Raw genomic sequence first — 16,178 nt, 5'->3', positions numbered from 1 at the left:
CTGGAATCAAATTCCCTCTCGTGAGTATAATATACCACCAGAGGATCCTATCCCTTTGGGGGACTACTATTTAAACCAAACTACAGCTTCTATATCTTCCTTATCCTATCTTGGCTTAATAAGCAGGATCACTTCTACCAAATCGTCAACACAGTGACACGGTTCCTTATAATTCACAATACTATGTGTTGCGATTAATGCAACATACACTAAGTTTATTGTTTGTATTTATTTTTTTCAAGTATTTTTTCAAGTATTTTGGGGGTTGCCAAATCGCTAACACAGTGACACGGTTTCTTATAATTCACATGAGTATGTGTTGCGATCTATACAACACACACTAAGCTTATTGTTTATACCTATATGTATAGTTTTTTTTGGAAGTGGAATAGCACATGGTAATTATACCACTTGAATAATCACTTAACAGCACAAAGGGTGTTTTAAACTATTTATAGAATTACTACACTATATTATTTTAACCTGTTTTGTTCCATCCTCAATAACTTGTTTTTGAGGAACACAGCAACTCATCCTATTGAATCTACTTACCGGCAGGGTGTCAGATGTGACAGGGGAGAGGGTCAAGCAGAGTAAGAACAGAAGCCTCCAAATGCTAAGGGACATGTTAGGGCTTTCCATTGCTTAAGACAGCAGAGGGGACTCCATCTGAATCAGCACTGGACATCCAGGACAAATCAATTCCAGCCCCCTTCAGCTGTTCCTACCCATGATGGCTCCTACCCTACCCACCTCCTGTAAGCCTCCAGGCAGGTGTGACTGGTGTATCCAAATAAAGCTGCAGCCTAGTGTAGGTGGGATTAATAGGATTTCAACTCCTCACCCCTGCCCTGTGTTTGTGTGTGTGTGGGTGGGGGGAATTGGATTTTGGAAATGACATTGAACTTTTGTGATTACTTGGATATGTTACTGGTTCCCTGTGGCTGTTGGGAAGGCAGGCAACCAATTACACAGTTATGTGATCCACAACGCTCTAGAAGTGGAAAGAACAGACTTTTTTCCTTGCTTTAGGGTTTTTTTGTAACTCTCCCCCACCAGTGGCTTCCTAGCATTCAAAAGTGGGCCACTTCAAAGGAACCGCAAGCATTTTTAACTCAGGCATACAAGCTGGGCCCTTTGTCATTTCCCATCAGGTATGCAGGCTGACGTCTAATGCAACCAGACAAGTGGCAGTGGAGCCTAACTGCTTACAGTGGCCGTAAAAAGCGGGAGGTGTGTGCTGCTTTCCCAGAACCCCATGCATCCCATCTACAAATGAACAGTTCACTTTTACCACTCGCTAGTTCAGGTTCATTAAATATCATGCTTGGGAGAAATTATGCAGAAAAGGACAAACTAAGTATTGTATGCTCGGGGCTGCTGTACAAACCTGGAGATACCGAAGCCCTAGGACAGTGTCGGTCGGCCATAGCTCCATAAACCAATGGTGTCTTTGCCTAGCAACTGCTGGTGACACGACTGGATATACAGAGAGTGTAAATCGTTAACAGGGAAGTCCATTAAGTACCTACCGCAGCCAAGAAGCATGAGCAACAGCAGTGCTACTAACTACGTTGTGGCGGTACCCTCAGTAAGTGATGACAGCACCCCAGAGCTCACTGAGCATTTGCAGAGTCAGTAACATTAGCGATGCCCTGTTTTTCATGTCCTGTACCTTGCCTTGTATGCCTTACCCTTTATCTCACTATGTATCTTATGCCCTGTGTTTCATTCCAGGTATCTCACCTCCAGTATCTTATTCTCTCAATGTGTATCTTGTGTTCTGTACCTCACTATGTATCTCATGCTCCATATCTCACACTCTGTACACTGTATCCCATGCCCTGCATCTCATGCCCTGTATCTTACGCCCTGTACCTTTTGCTCTGTATCTCACTCAGGGCCACCATCAGGGGGGCACTGAGGGCACAGCTGTCCAGGGCCCGGGCCGCGCTGAACTTTCTGGATTATCCGGGCCCCCCTTCCATCAACAAAACACAACAAAGCCCTTTTAAATGGTGAGTGAAATAGCTGTCGCCGCTCTAGATTGTTGCTGCTCGTTGGTGCTGTGCGCACTAACCAGCTATACAAATAAAGTTGTGCTTGTTGTGGCTGGGTTCTCTCACCCTGTATATCACACTCAGTATGCCACATTCTGTATGTCATACTCTGTATTTTAAGCCCGGTGTCTCTCTCTCTATATATCCCTGTATCTCATGCCCTCACACTAGAGATACTGTCCAATGTGTGACTGGCTTGTTGAATGGAATTGCTTAATGGATACTCTCTAAGTGGCTAAAGCCTATAATTTGGCATTCTTGTACATAAATTCTGGCCAACCCCTCCTAATTTTTAGGGCAAAATAGAGACATAAGAAAAAAGATGGCAATAGTAGAACAAGATGGAGACTACAGGACCAGATGGAGACTACAGGACAAGATGGCAGATGTAAATCAAGAGAGACCAAGTAGGGCAACAGATAGTAGAGCAAGATGGTAGAATGATAGGACAAGATGTTTAGAAAACCTTAAGATGAAGACAGTAGGGCAATGTAGAGGCAGTTGTGCAAGATGGAGACAGTAGGACAAGACAGAGGTGGTAAAATGGAGAAATTAGGGCAAGATGAAGACAGTAGGACAATATGGAGAAAGTAGGGCAAGACGGAGACAGTAGGGCAAGATGGAGACAGAAGGGTACGACAAATGCTGTAGGGCAAGACGGAGAAAGAAGGGCAAGACAGAGACTGTAGGGCAAGATGGAGACAGTAGGGCAAGACGAATGCTGTAGAGCAAGATGGAGACAGTAGGACAAAGTGGACCTAGTGCAGATGATTAGAGGAGCACAAGAATATGGGCACAGGCAGAGCAGGGCACACACAGGCAGAGTATGTCACACACAGGGAGCATAGGGCAGGCAGAGTATGGCACACAGGGAGCATAGGGCAGGCAGAGTATGGCACACACAGGTAGCATATGGAAGGCAGAACAGAGCAAGAGACAGGGAAACATAACAGGACCACTCGAAGATTTACTACGTAATGAAAGCCAGTGTTGACCACTCCCTGTTTTTAAACCACACCCACTTTAAACCACACCCACTTTAACCACACCCATGTTACCACAAGACCATGTCCACATTAATTGTGGTAACACACCAAAAAACCAAATGGTTGGTGCTCACTGCAGGGATATCACTTATCACTCATATGTGAAAAAAGTTGTCATATTAAGACATACCCTTCAATCCAGCACACAATTAAACACCTTAGGGGCCCTTAACAATAATTTATTTTCAAATACTAACAAACCCCCAGAACAAATACCAAGCTTATGTTCCACAATCAGAGCAGGGCACACAGAGGCAGAGTATGGCATACACATGCAGAGCAGGTCAGGTTCATTAAATATCATGCTTGGGAGAAACTATGCAGAAACAAACATCCAAAAACCCACATCACCTTAGTCCAGTGGGTTTTTGGATTTTTTGTTTTTATTACCAGTGGACTAAGGTGATGTGGGTTTTTGGATTTTTTGTTTTTATTATAGATCGAATCTGAGGATATGGAACTTTGGCACTCGGACACTACCTGTTCACTGGAGATCACTGGGACTTTTAAACGTTTTACACGTTTTACGTTTTTTACCTATCTTACACTTTTACTATTACCCTGGGCTAATGAGGTAATTGGTGGGAGGAGGAACACTGTGTTGTAATCAATGGTTATAAGAGGTGTTTTGAGCATGTGATTGTTACACTTGAGAAAGGGTCCGTGTGACTCGAAACATGTCGTGTGTACAATAAAGCACTAACGCAGCAGAGCTCTGCAGTCTGTGGCATCCTTTCACTATTCCGTTGATGTTAATTGAGGTCTATACGGTGTGACCTTTGGAAGGAGTGCCTACTATTGCAAGGATTGGGGATAAGCTGATAATTCGTTTGTTGGAAACAGGCAGAGTATGTCACACACAGGCAGAGCATGGCACACACAAGCAGAGTAGGGAACACACAGGCAGAGCAGGGCACACACAGGCACAGCATGGCACATACAGGAACAGCATGGCACACACGGACAGAGCAGGGCACACGCAGGCAGAGTAGGGTACACACAGGCAGAGCAGGGCACACAAAGACACAGCACGGCACACACAGGCAGAGAAGGACACAAAGAGCGCACACAGGACACACACAGGCAAAGCAGGACACACACAGGGAGCATAGGGCAGGCAGAGTATGGCACACAGGAAGCATAGGGCAGGCAGAGTATGGCACACACAGGGAGCATAGGGCAGGCAGAGTATGTCACACACAGGGAGCATAGGGCAGGCAGAGTATGGCACACAGGGAGCATAGGGCAGGCAGAGTATGGCACACACAGGGAGCATATGGAAGGCAGAACAGAGCAAGAGACAGGGAAACATAAGAGGACCACTCGAAGATTTACTACATACAGTGACACAGTGCTGGTGCCCCATTACCATTTTGTATAAAGTGTGAACAATGTGGGCAGTTTCAGTCTGGGTCTCAGGTGTGAACAGTACAGGGCTTTAGGGTGTGAACAATAGAGGTGTCACAAGTGTGAACGATGCAGGGGGCTCACAGGTGTGAACAATACAGGGGATTAGTCTGAATTTGAGGTTTAAACAAAGCAGTGGCCAGTTAATCTCTGTAGTGATACCATTTAAATCTTACACATAATAAGCAAACACAGCAGGTAGATGGGGGCCACACATGGGGGGTCACGGACAACAACCACCAGATGACATCCTTTTTGCATTGGTGCGCAGGCCTCTTAAACCCTTTCCTGGAGTATTAAGTCATAAAACAATAACTACATAGCAGAAGTGCAGCAGCATTTGTATCCTTTTGTCTATCAGGATAAACCCATAGGCTTACATGGTCTCCCATTCTCCAAAGCAGCAATCAAAGACCGCTGTGGAGCCATCACACACTTTCAAAGTGGAATCATACAATTAACATTTCACTTCAGGACCTACTGACCATAAATATTCACCATTGGACAGTTACTAGGAGAAATCTGGTTTGAGTCTGGAAGGTTTGAAACCCATAAAACACCCTTATTTTTTTATCAATGTCACATGGTGCTGGTTCCATGTAGAGAATAAGGGATTACATACCATCGGTGAATAATACATAGTCCATTTTCAAATTGTTTATACAAGGGCGTGAACGAATGTGGTGATTTGTACTCCAACCCTAGTCTGACCATATGAAGGTGAGCAATATGGAAGCAAGGAATAAAAGCCACAGCTCTGTATTTGGGTAAGTAGTGGGGAGAGACTAGATTTACTTTCCCAGGGGAAGCTTCCTGCCTGACCATGGGAAAGAGAGCAGACCTTAAATAGGAAGCACTTAGAATCAGAGCTCTGTACATGGGTGGAGATTTTATGATCTTACTCAGGGGTGGTTTACAGAGAATCAGAGCTCTGTAACTGGGTAAGTACCATTGGAGGTTTCTGCTTGGCCATGGAAAAGAGAGCTTCCCAGAAACAGGACGTACAGAGAATAAAAGCTTTGTAGTTGGATATGTACATGGGAAGACCGGGAAGGCACCCTGTGGGAATAGTTCAGGTGGGTTCTGTTGCACCCAGATTTATTTTACAGCATCTCTTAATCAGACCGCCGTTTGTGGTGTAAACTCTTTGTAACGGGGTGTTTGGGTTTGATTTCCCTGCAGCTCATCTATAAAAGAAACCATTTAAACTTGCTGTATGTGATTTTCCTCTCCTATGAGCCGCTTCTTGAGAAAAATTAGGAGTTTTGTATCTTTTTTTAAGTTGTAAAATTGCCAGAGATTGAGATCAACTAAGAACATTGCGACATCCTCTTTTTCTTTTTTATCTCTGGTTAAAAAAACGTATTTTGAGTGATAATAATAAAACAATGGCTTAAGCAAAGCTGGCGATGCACGCACATTTGGAGCTGCCTCCGTAACTTCAAAGCGCACAGAGGCAACAATTATGGAGTTTCTTAATCTTATAATTACCATTCATTTAAGAAGCACTGATATTTCCAAGAGTTCTGCACACAGCATAAAGGGGGGGGGGGAGTTACGTAATCCCCCTGTATTGTTCACACTTGTGACACATCTATTGTTCACATCCTAAAGCCCTGTATTGTTCTTACCTGAGACCCAGACTGAAACTGTTCACATGTTCATACCTTATTCAGAATGCTAATGAGGCACCAGCACTGTGTCACTGTATGTAGCACATCTTAGAGTGGTCCTGATGGGTTTCCCTGTCTCCTGCTCTGTCTTTCCTATGCTCCCTGTGTGTGCCATATTCTGCCTGTGTATGACATACTCTGCCTGCGTGTGACATACTCTGCCTGTGGAACATAAGCCTGGTATTTGTTCTGGGGGTTTGTTAGCATTTGAAGATAAATTATTGTTAGGGGCCCCTAAGGTGTTTAATTATGTGCTGGGGTGCTGTGTTATCCACAGGGAATAAGGAGGTATATGTATTTAATGGTATGTCTTAATATGACAACTTTTTTGACATATGAGTGATAAGAGATATCCCTGCAGTGAGCACCAACTATTTGGTTTTTGGTGTGCTACCACAATTAATGTGGACATGATCTTGTGGTAACATGGTTGTAGATTAAAGTGGGTGTGGTTTAAAAACAGGGAGTGGTCAACACTGACTTCCATTATTGGCCCTCCACTATGTAGGCAGGAAAAATTTCAGCCCTCTGTACCACAGAAGTTGGACAGCACTGAGCTATATGATTTCTAGATCAGTATTTAAGCAAAGTATTCAAAAGTCTTTCAGTAGTGCCAGATATAGGATGGAAGGCTTATATAGTTACTTGTTATGGTACTCAGGGTGTCCCAGTGGCACGTTAAAGAAGCCGATGGATCACTAAGTACTTAAGTGCAAAGTTAAAACGGAAACTTAGGTACTTAAACCCCTAGATGGAAGAGTGTAATTAAAGCATTATGTCTTTGCTATGTCCTGCCTGGGGCTGCCTTTGAACCTATGCAGTTTGAGATAAACATCAGATGGTCATTTTAGTACATGTTGATTGTGCCTGTAGCCCCACATTATAGAGATAAAGTCAATCAAGCTTTCCATTAAAATTATAGCTAGTGGGTTGAAGTCTCAGAAGACAGCTAGGCTTTAGGGCTATTCCACACGGGGAGATAGCGACGCGTTTGCGGTCGCGGCGACAAAGCGCCGCGACAGTCGCCGCGACCGGCGCAGGCGACAGTTTTGTATGGGCGCCTATGTAAAAACGCCTGTGCTAACCACACGAGGCGATGCGCTTTTCAACAGTCGCCTGAAAAAGCCTGGCGAGGCATTTTCAGGCGACTGTTGAAAAGCGCATCGCCTCGTGTGGTTAGCACAGGCGTTTTTACATAGGCGCCCATACAAAACTGTCGCCTGCGCCGGTCGCGGCGACTGTCGCCGCACTTTGTCGCCGCGACCGCAAACGCGTCGCTATCTCCCCGTGTGGACTAGCCCTTAGGGCTCATTTAATACAACTGCTACTATAAAGCCACTAAGAGCAAATTATAAAGAACCAGCGCTAAAATATGTGCTTTTTGGACCACAATGCACCCTGTAGTAACTTCTGAGAACAAGTCTTGGTGCCCAGTCTGAGGGATTCTTGCAAAGATCTGTAATGGGCATCACATTGGCCCCTTATTAGCGGCCCCTTCCACAGATGCATGTTGGAATGGTAACATTAAAGAGAGGGGCATATTGCGGTATTATTATGTTAACATACCTCAAGTATGGCTGAGCGAGGGGTGGAGTTTTTGCCATGATCTGTAGTTAAGTTTCCTTCCACATCCAACTGCAGCAGAGAGAAAAAATGCCAGCCAGTAAAGTTGGTTGCACCACAATTGTGTTATATTAAGTCATATTATTTTTTTGCACATTGAGAATGTGTGCGACTGTGTAATGGAAATCAGGAGATGAACAATGTTGAACAGTCAGTTTAAAGGAAATGTATCATGTTTACAACAGAATAGATGCCAAGAGATTTGAATATACAGAGAAGGGGAATGTCTCATGCACTTTTTATAACCTTATAACGTAATGTTGAAGGGGAAACAATATGGCAGCTTCCATCAATATGCAGAAAGCATGTCCATACCTCAGTCACTTTGGCCTCCAGCCTTCTGAGGTCGATCTGGGGCAAGTTGAAGAAATGTTCCTCAGAGAAAGTGCTCAGACATGTTTGGTTGTAGTTTCTGCAGTAGAGTTTGGCTGCCCCAGGCTCCCCCATCACAAAGACAAGTTGCTGTAAAGATCCCTACAGGGGGCAATAACAATTCTCAGTAGATGCCTCATGTTTCCCTCAAAACTGTTAGAATTAATTATATAAGCCATTAATTACCCATTAAATGTGGTCTGATCTTTAACTACATTAGATGTTGACTCCTATCAAAACCAAAGCCAACTCCATCTGAAATCTATGCACAGAGCTACCGATCAGTTGGAGTTAGAAATCTCAATGGGCAAGGGCTTCATCCGCCCCTTAATGTGTTTATCTCCCCATGGACATGCACAAGCCCCCATTATAATCTGGTCATGATCGGGACAGCCTAATTTGGTCCACCACGTGAATGGCCATCTCTTTTCAGGTCCTGCCACAGCATCTCACTTGGGTTGTTCTCATCTAACCACTGGGCTTTGTTCCAGAAGTTCTGTGGAACATCTATGTGGTCTCCTGCAATCTTGAGATGTGCAGCAATTCATTATTTTTTGGAGGGGGGGATAGCAATAGTTTATTTCATGGTGTCCATACATTAACATTGTTCTTCATCCAGCCAACAATCAATGTAACAAGATTACAATGGATGCATATGCAAAACTGTTGGTAGAGTACCACATCGACCCTCCACTCATGCTTGCCTGATGGGATTCTATGACCTGTTCAATAGATGTCTGCCAATATTTTTGCAGATATTGGTAAGGCAGGTAGGAAGGTACCATACATGGGTCAATAAGCTGCCCTCACACTGTAAGAATATGGCACCTCCCACACACATGTATGAATACAAATATACAAAGAAGGAATGTTCTGCGCACACAATATGCTATACCCTCATACTGTACTGTCCAATGGAATCAATATGGCACCTCCCTCCTCCCTGGGGCAGATTATTCCTTTATGAAATTCCATGGCTACTGGTCCCTCTTCCATCAGAGATATACGAGTCATTAACATGGAACCACTCACACATCTGTATTAACACAATCATACAGAGAAGGAATGTTCTGGGCACACAATAGGCTATACCCTCATACTGTACTGTCTAAGGAAAACAATATGGCACCTCCTCCCATATGTATAAATACAAATATACAGAGAAGGAATGTTCTGGGAACATAATAAGCTGTACCCTCGTACTGTACTGTCTAAGGGGAATAATATGGCACCTCCCTCCTCCCATATGTATAAATACAAATATACAGAGAAGGAATGTTCTGGGAACACATTAAGCTATATCCTCATACTGAGAAGAGGTCTGTGTGTGAGCTCTAGGCTGTGAGTTTTTCCCAGGGACTGGGGGAGCGTTTTTCCAGAAAATTTTGCGGATTGTGAGGATTTTTCCACCTGTTCCTGCTTTTCTACCACAAATTCATCCTAAAAATGAGGAAGAAGACCACGGTCATTGCTGGCCAAGGAGTAAGGACCCACTTGGGGTCTAAGAAGAAGACTGCTGCTCCAGGTTTGGCAGTAGTTGAGAACATTCAGGTGTGCAAGGTGGTGGTGGCCATGGCTCCTTGGCTGACAGCAAGGAAGAAGATACCACTACTTGCAGTGTTCCATCTGTAATGGTGTTTCCCAAGCAAGTGAATTCCCTGGATGACAAAGCCGTAGTTGCTGCTGTAAATTGCAGTTCTGCTGTGGGATGCAGCAGTTCTGCTGCTGAGAGTTGCAGTTCAGAGGCAAGCCAGGAACCTGCTACAAGGCATGCTGGGAGCCAGGAAGGATGTGCTGCAGGCTATGAGGCAGTCATGGAGAGTGCTGAGGCAGCATGCTGTGTGGCTATGGAGGTAGCTTAGGAGGCGCTGAGAGAGAAGCCCAATCCTACTGCTGCTGCTGCAATGGCCCAGGTAGGAGCAATGCACCTGTGTGATCATGGGGGAGAGGAGGCTGCTAGTAATGGTGCTGGGAAGCCAGAGACTGTGGGCTCAGCTGGGCCCAATCACAGCCAAATAATCAGGGCCCTGAAAGACATTCATATTCTAGAGGAGAAAAGGAATAGTTTGGAGTGGAGCGTTAGTAACATGGTGGCTGGACTGGGTGCTCTTAAAGGGACAGAGAGTTCTAAAGCTGTAAGAAAAATTGCTCTCATGTCTAATGACTTGGAGGACATTGAGAATAACATTATCAAGGTTCTGGCTCTTATACAGCCCTGGAAAGAGATTCCAGGAATCTGGAGAAAAATGAACTGAAAAAGTTTCTTAAAGACTTTTATTTTTCTAAAGAGTGATTCCTGGGGGTGGCAATTTGGGGCCTTTGTGTGCGGATTCCCAGGTCCCAGAGACAGTTTCACTGCCTGGCACTAGTGCCCATACTAATGCTATGAGTGTGGCTAGTGTGAGCCCAGTGCAGTGAGTGTGCCTGGTGACAGTGTTTCTGCATTGAGTGTGCCCGGTGCCAGTGTGTCAGGTGTGAGTGTGCAGTGTGACAAGGCTGCAGGGAGTACTAACATGGCTGTACCTCTGTACACTGTACTCTGTATAACTGTATGTGATGCTGCAGTAAGAGAGAACATAGCTGGTGAAAGCAGTGTCACAGAGGGTGCAGGGAATCCTCCTGTTAATAGTGAGAGTGAAGGGGCACATGGGAGGAGAAGTGTTTTTGTATGGAAAGAGACTGTTTAGGCAGATTGTCTCTGAGGTGGGTGAGAGTCAGGCTGGTAGGAGGAAGAATTTGGTAAAAATCAAGTGGGTGAAGGTGGGGTGTGAGTTCCTGGGGCGCAGGTTTGTAGCCAGAAATCTCATCAAAGGGGTCATTGGGCTTTACTCCTGCAGATGTGTTTGGGATGGTAATTTTGATCTGAGCTTCAAACTGTCTCAGGGGCTGGATACGTTTTGGCGCAAAAATGACGGTAAGAGAGATGTCCCAGAGTGGGAGGAGTTTAGTGTGATCCCAGTCTCCAGGCCTGAATGTCACCATTAAGTTTAATTCAGGGTGTGTGCCCCAGGAAGATGTGATGCTCTGGCTAAAAAGACAATGCACTGTCCCGTCCCCCCTTACCCCATTATATGATGAGGAGGGTTTCTGGATAGGAGGGTAGAAGGTACAGGTCAAACAGCACATGAATTTCCATGTTCCCAAACACCTTCCCAATTCCTTGATAAGGACAGGGGGGTTTGCTTCTATCCTGGCTCAAACAGGCACTTTACAGCTAATTGCCCAGTGGTGAAGTGCACTATCTGTGGTGAAACTGGGCACCCCAGTAAAGAATGCCAGGAAATTTGCTGCAATTTGTGCCTGAAGTTAGGACATGCCCACTGTTCTTGCCCTGATGCCTGACACAACATTGTTAGGGATTGCCCTTATTTATAGGAGGAAATTGACTAGGGAGATTGTGTAGGAGGGTGTCCCAACATCTGAAGTGGTGGGATCAGAGAGGAAGGTTGTGCAGCTGGAATCCAGTGCCCCATGCAGTTAGGTGGTGGGTAGGGCAGCAGAGAAGTTACTCAAGGAGAAGAGTGAGCAGAGGGCCAGTCAGCATATAAGAGAGGAGGAGTGGAGAGTGGTGGGAAAGAAAGACTCAGTTTAAAGAAAAGACGTCCCCCCAAAAATGGTGGTAGCAATAGGTTTGTTCTGCCAGAAGGTAAGAGCTGGGGAGATCTGTCTGAAGAAGAGAGAAGAGGATGAGGGAAGAAGAAAATAGAGAGAAGATGAAGGTTGGGGCCTTGGAAAAAGGAGCAGAAGGAGGATAGAGGGAAAAGAGAATGGGGAGGAGGTTTTGAGTCAGGAGGGGGAATGGGAGTCCCTGAAGGATGGGGGTTGAGTTAGATCAGGAGGGTGAGAAGAATGCCCTAAAATTCCAGATGAAAAGGAGGGGTGAGGAAAGTGGTGTTGCTAGGCAGAAACAAAACAGGATTTAATGATAAGTGAATTTACTTTCATTGAATGAATATTCTGGGTAAATGTACATTTAATTTGTGATTGGTTAATAATGTGATGCTTTTCTGTTTATGAAATGTTTATATATTTTTATTTATTTACTTTCAATAAAATTTCCTCCTCCCATATGTATAAATTCAAATATACAGAGAAGGAATGTTCTGTGTACATGATAAGCAATAACCTTATACTATACGGTCTAAGGAAAAGATTATGGCACCTCTCACTCATGTGTATGAATACAAATGTAAAGAGAAGGAATATCTGGCAAAAATAGAAAGAAAAATCTGTGCTCAGAGAAATCGATGACTGTGATTTTACTGTGTATTTGAATGGAAACTCATCCTAATAGATCATATAATAAAGTCTCGTGCCACGTTGAAAGACACGCTTGCATGGCACAAGACTCTGAGAAATGTAAATAGTCCCGCTGTAATGGGGGTGTAATTATCTTTAAATGAGCAGATTATACCTGTAATTTTTGCTGGCTGAGCATGACCTATCCTGGCCTGACTAGACAAGTCACAATTGACAGGCAACATAAATTACAGTGGAATAGCACAGGAGCTCTGTCATCACCTACTACGGGCCTTCACTCAAGCACGCTCATGACAGCCACACATCTTGCTCTTCTCCTCTTCTCATCAGCCAGGATAATATTCCAACCTGCTCCATGAGACTGTGTTACTGGAAGGAGAAACCAAACTCTATGGAATGAGTGGGATTAGGACAATCAACCTTTGGTCATGTGTCCTATAAAGGTCAATACCCTGATGTCCATATGGCTAAGCCAGTGGTTTCCGTATTGTGGGGGTGGCTTGTAAGAGTAACCTTTGCCTGAAGGTCAGTACGCGTGACATTTTGGTCAGTTTGAAAGTTAGGGGACAACCTTGTTGCTGCTGTAGATATTCTTGAAACTTTGGTTGAACGGCTGTGTCATTGTGCTCCTGTAGCCATTGTTCTCCTGTAGCCATGTTATTAACTAAGGAGGATGCTGTCTAAAGGAAGATTGATACTCTAAGAGGGCACTTGAGCTGAGAAAGCCCAACAACCACAGATAGAAACAGTAGCCAATAATGAAAGGGTCACAAGCCCCAAAACTAGCTACTCCCCTGATGCTTAATACAAGATGTTCCCAAGAACAATAAATCCATTCATAGCTTTGTAAGGCACATTCTGATGGTTATAACAATTAATTCACATGTCCCTCCAATATCCAGTCCCTTGCTGGGTGTTAATTCCAACAGTCTTCATTAAGTCAAATGGTTATGGGTCTGAAAAATGGCCACCTCTAATACTCACACTCGCCGCATACTGGTTGTGAGTCCTAAAAGTCCACATGGTAAACAAGCAATAGGTGACTGGTAGGAAGCTCAAACTGTGCCTCTGCCAACATGGCACTGGTTGGGTCCCAATGAGCATTCTTCTTGTGGTTAGGTGACTGTCATATGCCTTCTCCAAAATGGTACTTGTTGGGTCCCAGATGCATGCCAGTCACTACACCAAGGACCGCCATCAGAAATCGTAGGTCCTCATACGACAAAATTTCCTGGGCCCCCTGGGCTGTGCCCACGCAAAACCCACCTACAGGTCCGCCCTCCCCACCCCACAGGTCCACCTCCAACCACACAGTAAAAAAAACAAAAAACATATTGGTGGCTAGGGTTCCCACATGTTAATAAAAAATAAAAAGATATTGGTGGTCAGGGTCCCCCATAAAAAACGTTTGTGGCCAGGGCCCCCCATTTAAAAATATTGGTGGCTAGGACCCCACATGAGAAAAAAAATTGGTGGCCAGGCCCCCCCCATTATAAGAAAATTGGAGGCAAGGGCCCCTTAAACATCCATGCCTTCCCGAAGTCACGGGCCCGGCTAATCAAGTAAGTGTTGCGTGGCCCTCCCCCCCTGTCCCCCTCTGATGGCGGCCCTGACTACACCTGAGCAATGATGTTGTTGTGCAACAAAGATCCACTTCTAGGAGTAATGGGAGTAAGGTGGCTACAGTAACCCAACATCAGCCAATCCTCTAATCCTTACAGGTCCTAAATAGAACAGATGTTTCTGCCCATATCCTGAAAAGACTGAAAAAGAAGCCAGATTCCTTTCCTTATTAAATGAAATATACTGTAGGTTTTATATAATGAAATGCATGACATGTATTTTACCCTTCTGTGCAGTAGATTTCAAACCAAAAGCATAGCAAGGAGAAAGGAGACATATACATTACCTTAAAGGGGACCTCATAGGGTTCAATGAGACCACCTAGCATTATTATCCCATCAGTGCTAATGCCCAGCCCAAAATAGTTGGTCCAAGAAAGCATCTCCATCAGTTTACAATCCACATACAGTGTCACACCTTTAGCAGAGATACTCAGTGCCACCTGGTGCCATTTGCCATCAGTGAGGATGGGCACCGAGAACCTGTGGAGACACAAGGTTTCAGAATAACCTGGTGGAACAACAAACATGTGTAACATGTCCTAAATGCCTTGATCAGCATTTACTACTCACTCATAGTGACCTCTGCGGCTGGAAATGAAGATGAAAGCCTTTGGAGTGATTCGGATCTGGAACAGTATGAGGCCATGAAGACTGAGGATGGTAAGGAGACCAGTGTCTTCTCTCAGAGATGATCGGAGCATCATCAAGACAGTGAGTTCATCTGCAAAACTGGGGTGAATATTAGAAAAATCTTTAAGTATAGAATGAGGGGGTACAGGCCAGACTGGGTGTTAGAGAATGAGAAGAAAAAGGTTGGACTTGTTTTGGCCATGGAGTCACAATAGCCATGATGCTTTAAAGAACTAGGCACCATGGCTCTTTAGAAGAAGCAGCACTATTCAATATCTCAAGGATTTCAGTTGGCTCACCTTTCACCAAATGCTGTCCTGGTAGAAATACTAAGTGTTGAGTACTGTCCCAAATCCAGGGCGAGACAGGAATCCTCAGAGGTGAGAGTGAGGTTGACGAGCTCTGCTGAGTGGTGGATGAGAGATTCCAGCACATCTACCTCTTCTGTAGAAAGAGAGAGTGAAAATGAGCAGGAGGGACTATAATGGTTTCAAGACAAGGACCTTAGGTGGATTTTATGGTGGGAACCACATCTTTAATTCCAGGGGCCATGGTTCCACCTAGATATTAAGAAATCAAGATGGCTAGCTCAGGCTTTCTGACAATTGATGGCTGACACAACTTCAGCAGACTTCTGAACTGAAATCCATTTTTCAAAAGAGCAAACAGATTTTGTTATATCCAATTTTGAAATCTGACATGGGGCTAGACAATGGGAAGGTAACCAGATAGCAGCTCCCTAACACAAGATAACAGCTTCCTGGAAGATCTAAGAACAGTACTCAATAGTAAATGCCAAGTCCCACTGAGACTGATTCAGTTACATTAAGTAGGAGAAATAACAGCCTGCCAGAAAGTAGTTCCATCCTAAAGTGCAGGCACAAGTCATATGACTGGGGCAGCTGGGAAACTGACAATATGTCTAGCCCCATGTCAGATTTCAAAATTGAATATAAAAAAATCTTTTCGCTCTTTTGAGAAATGGATTTCAGTGCAGAATTCTGCTGGAGCAGCACTATTAACTGATGCGTTTTGGAAAAAACATGTTTTCCCATGACAGTATCCCTTTAAGCAACAAAAGATGCTGACTCACACCATGCAATACAAGATGGCCGACTCATGCACTGCAGGTGTAAATAGCACTTGTGATTCATTATTGCCAACATAATGAGAAGGATATAAAAAAAAGAGAAGCCATTTTGCCCAGAGACCCCTCTGTGCCTTGATATCGTGCCTGTTATTCACAGGTTTGATTCCACTGTGCCGCTCTCAGCTAATCTGAGCCTCTCTGCTCTGTCAGAACTCGGCAATTTATGTGACAGCGCTGGCATTCCTATGTCCCACACTAATCTCCTCGTTGGGAAATGTACAGAGGCGTGTAGTTTGTTCAAGTGCACAGAAAGCCATATATATTATATATCTGTACTGACAGCCAGGCCTGTGTAATACAGGGGCCAGAGGGAAGCAGAAGGAATTCCAACT

General features: G+C 44.5%; 1 protein-coding gene across 4 annotated transcripts in view; it reads right to left on the bottom strand.

The window, feature by feature from the left end:
- The window catches only part of LOC108699891 (collagen alpha-1(I) chain), a 97,706-nt gene that overhangs the window by 47,765 nt on the left and 33,763 nt on the right, over window positions 1–16,178 (bottom strand). For all 4 annotated transcript variants that reach the window (XM_041575316.1, XM_041575318.1, XM_041575317.1 and 1 more), the window contains exons 2-6: window positions 14,996–15,140; window positions 14,637–14,795; window positions 14,351–14,546; window positions 8,125–8,283; window positions 7,753–7,821 (exon numbers count right to left, since the gene is read on the bottom strand). In XM_041575316.1, the coding sequence (XP_041431250.1) occupies window positions 7,753–7,821; window positions 8,125–8,283; window positions 14,351–14,546; window positions 14,637–14,795; window positions 14,996–15,140 (728 nt within the window). The remainder of the gene's footprint in view (window positions 1–7,752; window positions 7,822–8,124; window positions 8,284–14,350; window positions 14,547–14,636; window positions 14,796–14,995; window positions 15,141–16,178) is intronic.

The sequence above is a fragment of the Xenopus laevis genome, chromosome 8S (assembly GCF_017654675.1).
Source record: "Xenopus laevis strain J_2021 chromosome 8S, Xenopus_laevis_v10.1, whole genome shotgun sequence".
Classification (NCBI taxonomy): Eukaryota; Metazoa; Chordata; class Amphibia; order Anura; family Pipidae; genus Xenopus; species Xenopus laevis.
The sequence above is the reverse complement of the archived record's forward strand: the minus strand, read 5'-3'. Positions and strand labels throughout refer to the sequence as shown.